The sequence below is a fragment of the Pleurodeles waltl genome, chromosome 1_2 (assembly GCF_031143425.1).
Source record: "Pleurodeles waltl isolate 20211129_DDA chromosome 1_2, aPleWal1.hap1.20221129, whole genome shotgun sequence".
NCBI lineage: Eukaryota > Metazoa > Chordata > Amphibia > Caudata > Salamandridae > Pleurodeles > Pleurodeles waltl.
Window position 1 is genome coordinate 1,109,000,481 of NC_090437.1, and position 15,716 is coordinate 1,109,016,196.

Genomic DNA, 15,716 nt, shown 5'->3' on the forward strand with positions numbered 1-15,716 from the left:
CTCAAGACCTGGCTCTTCGAACAGTAGCACCCGCTCCCCCCAGCAACTTGAGACCCTTTCTGGTGAGTAGCGCGCTTAACAAATTACTGATTGATTGATTAGGACAGACTTCTAGGCACCGGGTCTATCACAAGTTAGGTCTCCTAAAGGGTCCAGTCCTCTGTTGTCAGCTGAGCCCTCTGGGAGTTAAGAGTCCTTATTCTTTTTGAGTCCCTGCAGCAGGATAACAGGATGCTATCCACTTGACCGTTTGAGGGCAATCCCATCCCCTGGGTGCTAGCACGAGTCAGACATCCTCAAGGCCTCTTTATTCTGAATTAGTTTTTCATCTTCAACCAAGACATTATCCTTTAGGTAAAGTGCTTCTAGGGTCAGCAATAATTTAAGACGGTGGTGGTTGAGGTCCCATACTTGTCCTGTACATCAGGCTAGTGACTGGAGAAATGCTACAGCCGAATCCTAATTTTTTTACCTGTAGTTCTTTCACCTCCTTTTGCAGCACTTCTTTGCATTACTTTAAACACACAGACCCTATTTCTACATGGCAGAAACCTTTGGTCACTAGGCATAAGGCCTGTCTTCAGTTCCTTGGCAACTCCCCTATTTAGATGAGAACTCCTTTAAACTGACAGGGAACAAACAGGTTCTCTCTCCTATTGAGGCTGAAGCTTGGCTGTATGGGAAAGTCCTAGGATAGAATAGGAGAAGTCCTTCCTGGAATCTTCAAGTCCAAAGAAGTAGTGTTAAATCTGCCTTTTGCTTTGCCAACTCTTCTTGTCGACTCCAAGATACCTAATCCCTGCTAACTGGTCAGCACTTAACACCCTCTGCTCTTCTGGGCTTAGAGGTAGGCTATTGACCTCTGAACCAGTATCCTTACCTCCCCCAGCTCTGGAGGTCTAGTGAGTGGCATAACTGTTTTTAAGTGAGCTCTGGATCATGTACCCTGAAGAACATATTTATAAGGATACTTTTCCAGTCATTTCCATAAAATATAACTTTATGTATTTCCCTAACATCTTCCTAGGCAAGTTCTGGGAAAGCCTACAGCTAAATAGCTTTTGGAATTTATTTCATTGCGAGAGTACACGAACCCCACTATGGAGTATGCTCTGATGTTATATAATACCACCCCGACTTATGAACCTACACAGCACACTTTTTGGGTGATTGATATAAAGGTTTTTTTACCCAGATGGTAAATCATATTCGGTGGCAAGTTTCACAGTAGTGCATTTTAACTGCAGCCCAGCCAGAGCACAGTGGTGCTCCTGTAAGGCATATTTTTTTTTTGGGGGGTGGGGGTTGGGTGTGTGTGTGTATATACTCAGCAGGCACATATGACATTCAACTTCCACGCTCAAGGTGCATCTTCTGTGTTATCTAGAATGGCCTTACTGCATAGTTATGTAGACAAACTGGATAACATTACTTTTACCAATAACATTTGTGGGCCAGAGCAAACACACTGTGGCATTAAATAGTAGGGTCACTGTGGACAGAATCCTAATACCGTGAAAATAAGGTCTTAAAAAAAATGCATAATCTGGAGTGACCATGCAGAAAAGGCAAATTTGCTACATGGTGCACTGTTTAAAGAGCTGTCTGTATCCCAGTATAGCTGTCTGATTCCCTATACTCTAATATGTTAACATTTGAAGCTACACCAGATGTATTCACAAAACTCTATAGTGTCTGCATTAGTGAAATGCTCTGTGAATGGATAGAAAATTCATCTAGGAAGAACTTGCAAAATCTCTTCAGTAAAGAATATACACCTCAGGACCGGGCTTCCTTTTTATTGTCCCATGATAGATTTGTCAAAGAAACAAGGCTCCTGATTCCCTTATTAACAACCTTTCTCAATCGTTATTAGTCCCCCTGAAATTACTTAAATTTAGCCTACTAAACCACTTGACTTACTGAAATGCGATACAGATGATTGTGAAATATTGCATATGTTGTAGTACTTTTCCTGTTGCAATACTACTGAAGGGCCATTTAGAATAGACTAACTCATACCTATGCCCTGCACATTCCTTGTTGATTCACCTAGCAATTTTGCATGATGACACGGATATCAGGATGCTGTCTGTACATTCTCATAGGTGGATCACAGTGTTTCAGGCTGTAGCCAAGATGTGCACACTATGAATGTGGGGCCATATTAAGGATTGTTCAGGCAAATGTGCATCAACAGTTTAAATTGTGCACTGTTGTACGCCCTTCAATGCGGATGCTGAAATATGACTGATACCTCCTTCAACTTTGACCGTTGCGAGACAACACAGACTGTGTTTTTGATATTCACAAAGGACTTTATGACATTGCCTCTGTGGTTCAGGGTTTTATCAACATTTGGTTGGGTTATTGATTATATGTTGAAATTAAAATAATCACGAATATTTTTGTAATTATGTTTTGTTTATGAAGTAGATGACAGTAGATATCTGGTGACATTGTGTTGATCAAGCATATACTGTGGGTTAAACTTCTAATTTGACAAAGGAAACATGTTTTCTAGTTGTTTTGTTATAACTTTCTCCTTTGTCTTCTCCCATTGCCTCTATGCCCATGAAGTGAAATCAGGAAATAATAAAAAAAAAGGATAATTATTTTCTGATCTCCTCAAACCTTCTCTCCTCACTCTACTCTCCTTAGCCTAATCCACATGATTTTCTCTCTTCACATTCCTCTGCCAACTTAAACCCTGTGTACTTTCCCGCTTCCCCCTCACTGCACTGGAATGCCCTAACCCTTGATCTCAGGCATAACCTCCCTATCTGCTTTGAAAATTGATCTCAAAACCCACTTACAATACCAGTCATGCGTACACTGACGTAGCAAACTCAAAACTGGGTGGTTCCCATGCTCCACTCACATCACTACTCAAGCTTCCTCAACCTCCCTACCATGGGGTGCTTGATGTGGAATAAGCAGTTTCACATACATTGTTGTACTGTCTTGTGCTTTCTTTTAACTCATCAATATTTTCAGCTTTATGCAACGACCCAAGGTGCATAAGTCTATATGTTCAACTATGTTACTAATTACATTTGTTTCAGAAACCCTATTCCTAAATAAATACATATGACAAAAAGTGCACGTCCATCTTCAACATGAAGCTACAGAAACGCAACTTCAGACTGGATACCACCATGATAGTGACAGCCTAAAAACAACTACATAAATATTACTAATAGTTTGATTGATCCAATATGTTTATGTGAAAAGTTAGATTTTAGACTCATGCTGAACTTACAACTGTTGGTGTAGCACTGGTGTTCTTAATGAGTCTGCATACCAGATATAAAGAATAATAATAAAACTTTGTGCAGTAATTATGTGGAAAATACAACACTGTAGCATTTCAAACAGCAAAAATTAAGACGTAGCTTAATATATTTCAAAATTGGAAAAAATGTACATCAACATTTAAATATAAGCTTTAAATACCGGATCAATCGTTTTCGGATTGAGCCTGTCACTGGGTCGAGGTTTCCCTTTTGTGGCACAATCTAAAGCACCAACAGCTGCTGAAGATGGTGCAGAAGATGATTTTCTTCTTGGTACAGTCACCCTTGGCTTGGAGACAGATGACATTCTGTGACCACAAGTTCTAATGAAGATGGAAGCGAAATGTCACTGTTTAAGGTAGTAAAAAATGAAACAAATGCTAAATAAATGGCAAATGTATATTTTATTATTCAGATTAATGGTATCAGGTCGTAACATTCCACATAACCACTGTTCATTAATTAAGAATATGCATTGATAGCTAGCCACAGACTGAAACAATACATCTTCCCAAGGGGCACTGCATATTTGTGGACCTGTGTTGCTTTTGTCTTCAATATATGCTACTGACAAAAAGAAGTGAGAAGGAAAAGGAATGCAGTGTAGGTTTGAGGAAATGCATCAAACCAAGATCCCTCTCTTCCTCTCTTGTGACAGCTAGGTTAGATTCAAACTACAATAAAAAGGTCCGGGCACTCTTAAGATCTATGTGTAAACTCAAATTCGCAAACTGTAGTTCACAGTCGTCCAATGAAATAGCAAAATCGGCAGAAACAAGTGTCGCCAGAAAGAAGAGTGCCTTGCACAGCTGCTAGCCTAAACATTGCATGGCTCCAAACAAACTTGTTTTCGCAGTAGCTGGGAGCTACTGAGCCATCTACATTTGACATCTCACTGCAGACCGCTCCAGATCGCAGAGAGCATGCAGTACTCAGAATCAACCCCTGCTCGTGATTAGATGGCTTTCTTGTCAATCTGAGTTGTGTTCTCTGTTATTACTGCTGACTTTCCTTCCTGTTCAGTGTTTGTCCCACCCGTGGAGCATATTACTTGAAAAAACCCATCTGGGTCCCTCATAAGCTAAAAATTACAGGTCGATATCCCTTTTGTCTAGTGTGGCAAGGTATTGAAACAGCAGGTCAATCGGCATCTATCAGTATTCTTGGAAAAAAATGACATGTTTCATCCCACCCAAACCAATCTTCGGCCTGTAGACAGTGGAGAGACTTCATTATTAGCAGCCACGGAGAATCTTAAAAAGGCTCTATATCAAAGGGGCTCAGCAGAAGCTATTCTGTTGGATCTAAACACGGATTTCAACACTGTATCTCATTCAGTGGTGTTGCAGAGATTACAGAATTAAGGAGTAACTGATTTAGCACTGAAATGGCTAGCTTTGTTTTTGAAGGATAGGAGCTTTCAGGTCTATGACAAGACGTTTTACTCAGTCTCTTCCTCTGAAGTGTGGAGTGCCACAGGGACCTTCACTGAGCCCCACACCTTTTAACCTGTACATACACCACTTGGCTGAGATTGTCCAATCTTGTAGACTTTCAATAGTATCATATTTGACTAATCTCCTTAAATCCTGAAAGTTAAACAGAAATTAGCAGCTAGCTGCTATGGCATTCTGACAATGCTCAGAAAGATCTTAGAATTTTACCGTCTTCTTCACAGAGGACTGTGGTCCAAGCCTTAGTTCTGTCACGCATAGACAACGGGTAATTCTCTCAATCTACGATACCCACACTATGTATTAAGGAGATTGCAGGAGTTGCAAAATTCAGCAGCTTACCTCCTGTTAAGGATACAGAAGAATCGCCTTATTTTGAGTTCACTGGCCTCCTTGCACTGGCTACCCATTAAACAGAGAATCCAATTCACAGCTCTCCGAATTGCTCAAATTTATCATAAAATTGTCCCTTTGCTATTATATCACCTGATACAAACCCTATTAGCCTACTAGAACCATGAGATCCTCAACCTCATACCTGGCTGTGACCCCAATTGTGCAGAAAGTCAGAAGTGGTGGGTGTTCCTTCTCTTATCTTATCTAAATTATGGACTTTTCTGCCTACCAGATTACGGAAGACTAACCGGGTTTTAGAAAGCAGCTGAAACCTGGCTATTAGTCTAATCTGGTTGAGTTAAGGTTTTGAACTATGTCCAGTGCTGAGAGGCCCATTCTGGGTAGCCATGAATTGTACAACTTCCCAGAACACAATACAATAGCTGTATCAATTTGCTTTTGACTGGCTTCCACCGCTTATGTCAATGAACGTTTTTTCATGTCAATAATTATTTAGCACTATATGGAAATGCAAGTCAATGTTCAGAGCTCACTTTTATGCACTTAACTCCCCCTCCATCCCCCATCCCTACACTACCGCCCTCCCTCCTGATTCTCCTCAGCAACGCTTCAGCAAGTTGTTTTTTGCTTATTTTGCCAGTGCCCCATCTAGTCTTTGAGGTTCTTTGGAAGAGGGATGTGCCTTTTGTGTTGGGCACTTTTTGGCAGAGTTTCACTTGTGCTGGGCTTCTTCCTGGGGTGACTTTTCAGTTCGCTTTGATCTTCTGTTCAAGGGGAGTTACGGTTTGTTTTGGGTTTCTTTGATAGTGTGATGACTTTTGTTTTGGGGTTCTTCCTAATGTAGGTTGTTCATGTTTTTTTTTTCAATTTCTGATAATCCAGTGCTGCTAGTCCCGTTTGTTGATTTCGGATAATGGCAGGATAGGCAGGATACTGAACCAGTTGGAAACCACCTATACAGAGAGGTGGGAGGCCTAGGTTGAATCCTGTGAAAATCTAACTTGCCTAACATTCAGGGTAATGCGGGTGTGTGCTATGATGGTGTGTTGGAGTCATGCAGCGTTTCAGGTTGGTCGGGCAAAATCTGTGCCCCACCCTGCATATCAAAATGGGTTACTGCCTGTAAAAGATACTGTATCACAAGGAAACAAAGTTTCTGCCTTCAGGGTTTAAGCAGGTGAGGTCACCGCCACCGATTTAAGACCCCTTTAAATGTTAAGCCATAAAAAAAAATTTGATTCTATCTACCCCTTTAATGCTAGTTAACAGAGAAATTCAGTTCTCCTACTTTTTCCCCGAAATATTCCTCTAAGTTTTTCCAATAAAGCTGCAACGAATTAGAGCAGGATTAAGCCACGTCGGTAGTGCAGCCTGTAGGGCAAATGTAATAGCAGTGGATATCAGTTCAGAATTCAAATGAATTAGGAAAGCTGCTGTGAGTTCTCTGGTATGTGAAGGAAAAGGAATGAGGCAGCAATGAGTTTGTGATAGAATGGCAATAGGCGGCCAAAAAATAAAAACAGCATGGGCACGGGCTTACATCTTACACTTGACTGCATTACATGATCTATTTGGGAGGACCTTGGTCCTGAAGTAGGAGAAGGAAGATGCTACAGAGCAGTATTGAGTGAGTTACTATAGTTGATTGTGAGAGCCACAGCACTGGAATTTCACATGCAGCAAGCTGCATCTTGTGATTGAGGTGCATTAACAGAGCTACTTCCGAAAGCTCCAGTATAGGAACACTAGCACAAGTTTACTGTGGGTTAGCAGAGCTGCTTAGGTTTAGGAGCACACAAAGGGGAGCAACACAATCAGAGGTTTTTCGTAAATGCCTCTGAAGTCACTGAATGGGTGAATTGAAGGTAGCACGGTTGACACCTATGAGGACTTGTACTCATTTGCAAAGTTTAATATGATGGGGTGTATAACGCTCCCAGAATACTCTCTGATTAGATGCAAATATTTGCACAAGCTTGAAAGCAAGGTAGATCATTCTTTGCTTTCAAAATAAAATGCTCACAAAATACAACTAGGAAAAAAAATGTTTTTCTAAACTACTGTGAATTTTAGGTACCATTTCTTTGAAGCTTTATTTAGCAAAATGTGTGGATGTGTGCTACTAATTCCAAAAAATATTCTTAATGGAAAGTACGCTAAACCAGTTTCGACAAGATTACGGGGAACATTAAAATATACAAGCACTGACAAAGCCAATAGATCCAACATTGGTGGTCAGTCTTTGGTTTTGTCAATGCATGTCTTGTTTTGACATGGCTTTTGTAAAACTTTATTGTTGTGGGAGATGCTGGGCCCTCACTACTGTAACAAACACTGGCAAAAAGTAAACATATGTTTTGGTCTCAAAAAGCATGCATTGCCATACTTGTTCCTGGTACGGAACAGAACTGCTTTGTATGCAGATATACTCTTTGTAAAAAGGAGAGAGAGAGAGAGAGAGAGAGAGAGAGAGAGAGAGAGAGAGAATTTTAATAAAAACAAAAAGGTCTTGATTAACGCCAGACCTAACTAGGGGCCTAATTCTTAAAGACAGTCACAAACATGCAACCTAAAGATAGTTGTCTTTGCATTAGTGCAGATTTACATATTTCATGGATTTACTGGATGTACAGAAGTAGACCAGGAAATCGTACTACTAGAAAACATTTGTGAACTGTGTTTTAGCACGAGCAAATATGCATGTGTAGATTTGCTCATGCGAAAATATGCTGAGCATTTAAAAGTTAATTTCCCTCCAACCACCTTTTTCCCCCAACCCCGGAAGAAGTTTTACTTCTGGCCCTTGTCAGAAGTAGATCTCCAACCTTTCTCAGTATGAGAAAAGATCAAAGAAGAGCTGGTGAAAACCTTAAAATCATTCAAGTTAGTAGGTTTGCACAGACTTAAACGGGCATTACAACCCTGGAACTATTGATTACCGCAACCTCCAGCCCCATTATGTAGATCTGTAGAAAGGTGGCAAACTTGCTAGTATTCAAGCCCTACTACAGTATTAGCCCTGGCATAATCAGAGAGGCTATTACCAAAGCTCTTATATGAGATTTCTGCCATAATTTGTCACCACTCTACATGAAACCAAGGGACAAGTAGATTTTATTTTTTACAGGACAAGAAGATGTATGAAGCAAAATGTCCCATCAACAAGTAGATATAAACTCCACACCCCTGCAGCATCTGGTAAACTATAAGCTATCTAACCCTAGACAGCTGGGGAAGGTAGCTGATGAGTGGGTGCGCACTAGGGTATCCAAGAAGTCCTTAGATTGTGAACACAAAAAGGGAGAACAGGGGCCCCTCCAAGGGAAAGATTGGGGGTGGGGAGAAGAGTCTAAAAAGTCTGAAAACCCTAGAGTCCCCAAAAGAAGCCCATGGAGGGAGCACAGAGCCACATTCCAAAATAAGGGGAGGGGATATCAGGGAAAGAAGTTTGGCCCGTCAAAGACTGGAGAGTGCTTTGACTGAAGATAGCCAGGGCACAAAAGAGGTGATGCTGAATGCACCAAAAAGTACCCACCGGTGACCCTCCCAAGGAGATTGCCACTATAGGGATTGGTGTGTAAGTTGTACCTGGGAATTGAAAGGGGTACACTGAAGCCACCTTAGTTTCCCTAAGAGGTAAGGAAATTGAACCTTTGGCTAATGGCCTACCACTATGGTAAAGTACATGCATTTGCCAAAAATCAATGGGCTCGAAGTTCAGGCCTTGAGGGATCCAGGTGCCAGCGTAAGCGCAGTGATGGGTTTCCCCAAGCCATATTTTACCAGGTGAGGTGCATGCAATAGTCAACTCTGACAATGTTACAAAGTCCCATCCCATAGCTGTGGTAGACTTTGAGTGCGGGGAGGGGGTAAGTGACTGGCTCTAGAAACACAGCATTGCCCCTTAACATCTCAGTGGACTGTCTATTGGGCAATGATCTTGAACCTTTCCCTGGGCAGAAGTGGAGAGGACTCATGCAGCAATGTTAGGTTTCCCTGAGTGGATTTGTGTCTGCAGTAGAGACAGACGGCCTTAAGGGAAAGTACAAGGACAGTGGATCCTGAAACAATGTACCCAGTCCCTAGTGACAAGAAAAAGGGCAGGAAGCCTAGGAAGGCTTCTGCAAAGAACTCAGAACCAGAAGGAGCCCAAATCTCAGGGGGAGGCCTGGTATCTGAAGAGGAGGGTGCTGCATTGAGAGACTTTCCTGGCTTGCCAAAGAGGACTTGAACCTGGGACAGAAGGCTTGTCCTACTTATGAGGGCCTGAGAGAGTTAGCTGTCACAATCACAAAAAAGGGGAGTACGGGGTTGTTTATAAAGTAGGGGGGTCAGTAGTGTACTAATTGTGACGCTAGACCACTCGTAGTCCTCAACTAGAGGTGAAAATTGGGTGGGCTGTGTAGTGGTGTTCGGTCTGGGGGGAAGGAGAGGAGCTGGGGAAAAAAACAAGGAGAGGAAAGTTTCCTTTACGGACTAGGTGGTCTCACACACTATATAGTGTCATGCTTCATCATATGACCACCTAGCCCCACCCAGGTAGGACAGTGCCACCTGGGCGGACTCGACCTCACTGTTAAAAGAACAGGAGGGAGTGCGTAAATTAATCTTATTCCTGGAAATAGGGATCCAGCTATGCTAGGGAAATAAAAACACCTACTCAGGTACCCGGGTAACTTTAATGGGGGTCCTGTGTGGTGTGGTTAAAAAGGATGGGGAACCAGTGTGAGAGCAATGACTCACAAGGTCACCTGTCTAAAATGGGGTAGCCGACATGTTTCTGCCCTTATGATGGAGCTATGGAGAGTCTCTGGGCATTCATCAGGGCATTGGATCCCTGTAGTGATTCCTACTTAAACACTGCGAAAATAATCACATAGGGAAGGGAGGGCCTACCTTAACCAAGAAAATATCTGGGGAGGACCTAAAGAAAAAGGGATGAAAACAGACCAAAACATAGTGAATAATAAAACACAGCACACCACTCCACACGTGACAAAATTCATGCATGCCGCAGAAGTGCTGGTTGCAAAATTTAAATCGCAATAGCATCGAGGTAGGTAATGCACGGTACGCATTAGGAGGGGAAGACAATTTCTTACCCTCACAGTTGAGGCTACTAGCCTCTGGTATCCTGGAGAGGGAGCGTCCCCTTATAGTCAGACTCTAAGGTTCCAGGGGAAAAAAAGAGAAAGAGCAGAGGAAAAACCGATAATCATGAAGGTAGTTAAAGGAATGCAGGGGAGGGGAAGAGAGGAAAAAAGGAGAGTAAAAAGTAGGGAAAAAAGGGGGAAGGAGTAGAGAGAGAGGGGATCCAATGACAGAGGAAAAGAGAGAGAAATGGAAAATAGAGGCAAAGATTATAGGTCAAGATGGAGAGGAGGAGATAAAAAGGAAAAAGAACGAGAGGAAAAAAGAAAAAAAGGGAATAGGAAAAAGGAAGAGAGGAAAAAGGGAAGAGAAAGGGAAGTGGGAAGATAAAATAAGAAAAATAAATTAAAAATTAAAAAGGGAACAGAGATGTCTTATCTGTGTCTCCCACGCTGTCTGACTCACTGCATCAAAGGTGGGCGCTCTCTGTGCGCCTATACCGACCTCTCGTTCAGGACCGCTTGGATACAATGGTCTGGTGGTGAGGAACCTTAGAGTCTGACTATAAGGGGACGCTCCCTCTCCAGGATACCAGAGGCTAGTAGCCTCAACTGTGAGGGTAAGAAATTGTCTTCCCCTCCTAATGCGTACCGTGCATTACCTACCTCGATGCTATTGCGATTTAAATTTAGCAACCAGCACTTCTGCGGCATGCATGAATTTTGTCACGTGTGGAGTGGTGTGCTGTGTTTTATTATTCACTATGTTTTGGTCTGTTTTCATCCCTTTTTCTTTAGGTCCTCCCCAGATATTTTCTTGGTTAAGGTAGGCCCTCCCTTCCCTATGTGATTATTTTCGCAGTGTTTAAGTAGGAATCACTACAGGGATCCAATGCCCTGATGAATGCCCAGAGACTCTCCATAGCTCCACCATAAGGGCAGAAACATGTCGGCTACCCCATTTTAGACAGGTGACCTTGTGAGTCATTGCTCTCACACTGGTTCCCCATCCTTTTTAACCACACCACACAGGACCCCCATTAAAGTTACCCGGGTACCTGAGTAGGTGTTTTTATTTCCCTAGCATAGCTGGATCCCTATTTCCAGGAATAAGATTAATTTACGCACTCCCTCCTGTTCTTTTAACAGTGAGGTCGAGTCCGCCCAGGTGGCACTGTCCTACCTGGGTGGGGCTAGGTGGTCATATGATGAAGCATGACACTATATAGTGTGTGAGACCACCTAGTCCGTAAAGGAAACTTTCCTCTCCTTGTTTTTTTCCCCAGCTCCTCTCCTTCCCCCCAGACCGAACACCACTACACAGCCCACCCAATTTTCACCTCTAGTTGAGGACTACGAGTGGTCTAGCGTCACAATTAGTACACTACTGACCCCCCTACTTTATAAACAACCCCGTACTCCCCTTTTTTGTGATTGTGTTTATGTGGGAGTCGAGTACGGTTTGGTTTTTTCCCCTTGCTCCCATCCGCTCTCCCTTGTGTAATGTGATAGTAGAGCAGCCGCCCGGCTGCGAGAGCTTTCTTATCCTTATCTCTCGATTGTGAGAGTCGTAGCTTGCTGTCTCCCAGTGAGCACCCTTATCTCGTCTGCGTCCCTTAGAACTTCGGTTCCCGCTTCTGTCTTCTACAATTAGATCCTTTTTCCCTCCTCCCTTCTCTTCCCCCCACCCACACCATGGCAGATGGTCTCTCCTTCAATGACGAGGAAGTATCAGCTATCCTCGCAGCCCCTTCACTTCTTGGGGACACGGCTTTGTCAAAAAGTTTGTCCCAACTGGGGGACTGGGACACCCTAGTGGAATTAAAAAGCTCCCAAGTTAAGACTATACTACATGGAGCTGTTCTCACGGAATACCTCCGTAGTAACTCTGCACCAAACGGACTACTCGTCACTAATGAGCCCCGCATATTCCTTGACGACTTTGAGTTTCGTAAAGATTGGTCACTTATAGCATGGAAATGCACTCGAGATTGGCTGATATTAATTATAAAAACAGCCACTAGGCTTTCTGAAACCCTACTGGTCCAGATAAAAACCAGTGAGAACAACCTGAAGTCAGGTGTGAGTATTCTCTCCTTCAAAAAGAAACTGGAGGAGTTAAACAAAAACATGAATGAATATAAAGAATACCTAACCCAGCAAAAAATAGCCAAATTCCAAAAAGATCTGAATCGTTTTTCCCTGGAAAGGATATATCCCTACACTAAACCTGATTATGTAGCAAAGAATTCCACCAACACTTCTGACACCTCATCCGGGGGCAATATCAGCTCAGACAGTGACAGTAACTCTTCAGGAAACATACGACATCGCCGTGGGCGGCGTGGGCAACGTCGAGGAGGATGGAACTTTCCACCGGCACCTCCCCTTTACCCGCCTTATTTTAACCAACAATGGGGTTGGCCAAATCAATATGGCCCTCCTCAACAATATCAAGCACCCTACCTGCAACAGCCAGCCCAATGGTCCTTTTCCGAACCCCCGCCGCCTTTTTTAGACAGAGGTCACGGGAGGGACAGGGGGAGGAGAAAAGAGGTACAGTGGCGCCCAAAAGAGGATGCTTTGGAAAATCCACTACACAGGGATTCCGTCCCAGGGACCAGCAAGACAAAGTGAAACTGGCCCCTGAAAAGACAAGCAACATCATCAATCTAAGCAACCGGAGTTTGAGCCAAACCGAAACTCTAGCATTAAACAAAGGTTTGAACTTTGTACCTACCCCGAAGGTTGACTTATTCAGAACTAGAACAGAACTAGCGGGCCTGTTCCGTAAGATCCGCCTAAAGACCTTCTTCCTTGGGAAGGAATATGACACTCCCACACAGAACACGGGACTACGTCCCAAGTCTACTTTCTGTCCCCCGGCAGGGCAAATGCCCCCGGAGGTACTGGCTTTCGAAAAATCAGTATCCCTAAAAATCAATGGTCTCACTGAAGCACCCAACAAAATATTCCACAATATGAGCCAAATCGAAATAGAGTCACTGAAGGGCCTCACAGCTGACCCCACCATCATTATAAAACCAGCAGATAAGGGTGGGGCCACAGTGATTCTCCCACAACAAATGTACAGAGACGAGTGTGAGCGACTACTAGGGAATACCAGACACTATAAACGTTTGGCACGTGATCCTACTATTGATGTCCAAGAAGAAATCGCTTTCCTAGTATCTAAAGGGAAAGAAAACAACTGGATTACAGATCATGAGGCATCATTCCTGATACAGACCAATCCGAAAATCCCGTACTTTTATATTTTACCAAAAGTACACAAAGAAAAGATTCCCCCCCCCCGGACGACCCATAGTTTCCGGTCTAGGCTCAGCACTAGAGCCTTTGTCAAAATTCGTGGATTTCTTTCTACAACCACTAGTTAAAAGAATCCCGACCTATCTGAAGGACACCACCCATGTCCTCCTTTTACTGGATTCTATAACCTTTGACAAAACCAAGGAGCTCCTGATTACCCTCGACGTGGAGTCACTATACACCAATATTCCGCAAGAGGCGACCTTGGAAGTGATAAGTGATCTGCTGGAAACTCACATGAATGAATCCCAAACCCCTCCGGGTTTTATCCTGGACTTAGCACATCTCGCTCTCACCAGAAACTACTTTAAATTTGAGGATAGTTTCTTTTTACAGACACAGGGTACATCAATGGGCAGCACATTCGCCCCTAGTCTAGCATGTCTATACGTTGACCATTTTGAAAGACAAATTGTCTTGAATGAGGAGAACCCCTACCGTGACCAGATCAAACTCTGGAAGCGATACATCGACGATGTACTGCTAATATGGACGGGAAGTAGGGTAGAAGCCCAGGCGTTTGCAGTTTGGCTTAACGGAGCAAACCCTTTCCTCACATTCACAATGAACATAGGCGACAACAAGTTACCTTTCCTAGATTTACTTATCTATGAGCATGATGGAGGGTTAGCCACTGAGGTATACTACAAACCAACAGACTGTAATAATCTGTTACAATATCAGAGCTTCCACCCTCGAGCTCTAAGAGATAACCTCCCGGTTGGGCAGTTCCTACGGTTAAGACGAAACTGCTCTTCAGTGATTGACTATCGCAAACATGCAGACAAATTAACTGTGAAGTTACACACCAAAGACTATCCCCCACACCTAGTGAGCAGGGCTTTAAAAAGAGCGCGCAATAATAATAGAGACCAGCTGCTACAGCCCCACGCACCGAAGTCAAATTTGGACAAGATCGTTTGTGTGACCACATTTAATCCTTTATCTAATGAAATTCAAAAGATCATAAAAGACAATTGGAAAATCCTGACTTCAGGTGGCTTACCCTTTGATCCACCACTACACGCGTATAAGAGAGCAAGTAATATACGTGATATGGTGGTCCATACCAGACCAAAGGAGAAACGGCGACCCGCACAGACCACACTCTGGCAATTGGCCCCCCCTGCTGGTCACCACCCATGCGGCAACTGCAGTGTTTGCCCCTTTACCCAAAAATCCACCACCATCAACCTCAACCTTAGAACCCCTTGGGTGCAAAAATCATTTACCAACTGTAACAGCAAAAACGTAATCTACCTAATCAAATGCCCTTGCCCACTTCAGTACGTGGGGTTGACCACAAGAAAAGTTAGCATCAGAATCTGTGAGCACAGGAGCACGATCAGGTGCAAACGAGATGCTACTAAACTTACCAGCCATTTCTTACAAAAAAATCATTCCCCAGACGACATGTCATGGACAGTCCTGGAACAATTTTCCCCCTCGACCACCAACATGTCTGAAAAACTTTTTAGGGCTGAGCAACGCTGGATTTGGAGGTTGCACACAGACACGGTTGGATTAAATGATGAGATACCGTGGTTCTCTCTGCAACCCTAGAACCCACTTGAATTTTTTCTGCCTAGGAATTTTTTCTGCCCACGGACTTTCTCTTCTCTTCTCTCTTCTTTCTCTCTTTTCCCCTTTTTTTCCCTTTTCTCCTTTTTTCCCCTCTTTTCCCCTTTTTCCCCTTTTTTCCCCTTTTTTCCTTCTCCCCTTTCCTCCTTTTTTTTTCTCTTTTTTTCTTTTTTTCTCTTTTTGTCTATACGCCTTCGCTACTTCCTCCTCTCTGAAAACAATAAAAATTTCCCTTCACTTCTCTTTCTCATCTCTTGTGTGTTCCTCTCTCCTCCCCTTCTCTGTTCCCTCCCCCATCCTTTCTTCTGTTCCCAACCTCCCTCCCCTTCTTATTTTCAGTTGCATTTTTATTATTTTATTATGTATAAAAAAAAAAAAATTATATATATTTTTTATCCTTTATTTTTATTTTTATTTTCATCTCCATTCTTAATTTTATCTTCATTTCCATTCTCCCCCCCCTGCCCTTGTTCCCTCCCCGTTCCCCCTCCCCTTCCTCCCTTCCCCTTCCCTTTCCCCCCCCCCCTTTCCTCCTCCCCCCTCCCCCCCCCTCTTTTCAGTTTGCGCTCCCCAAGCGCACTGAGCCGCCCGTAAACTCCGTTTCCCGG

The 15,716-nt window shown here is 43.3% G+C and overlaps 1 protein-coding gene across 2 annotated transcripts in view; it reads right to left on the bottom strand.

Moving 5' to 3' along the window:
- Window positions 1-15,716, bottom strand: part of PACRGL (parkin coregulated like) — a 157,130-nt gene that overhangs the window by 123,791 nt on the left and 17,623 nt on the right. Inside the window, exon 2 of one of the 2 annotated variants that reach the window (XM_069234732.1) lies at window positions 3,457-3,645. In XM_069234732.1, coding sequence (XP_069090833.1) covers window positions 3,457-3,603 — 147 coding nt within the window. In that variant the 5' untranslated portion in view covers window positions 3,604-3,645. The remainder of the gene's footprint in view (window positions 1-3,456; window positions 3,646-15,716) is intronic. The other variant, XM_069234725.1, reaches the window with a different exon arrangement.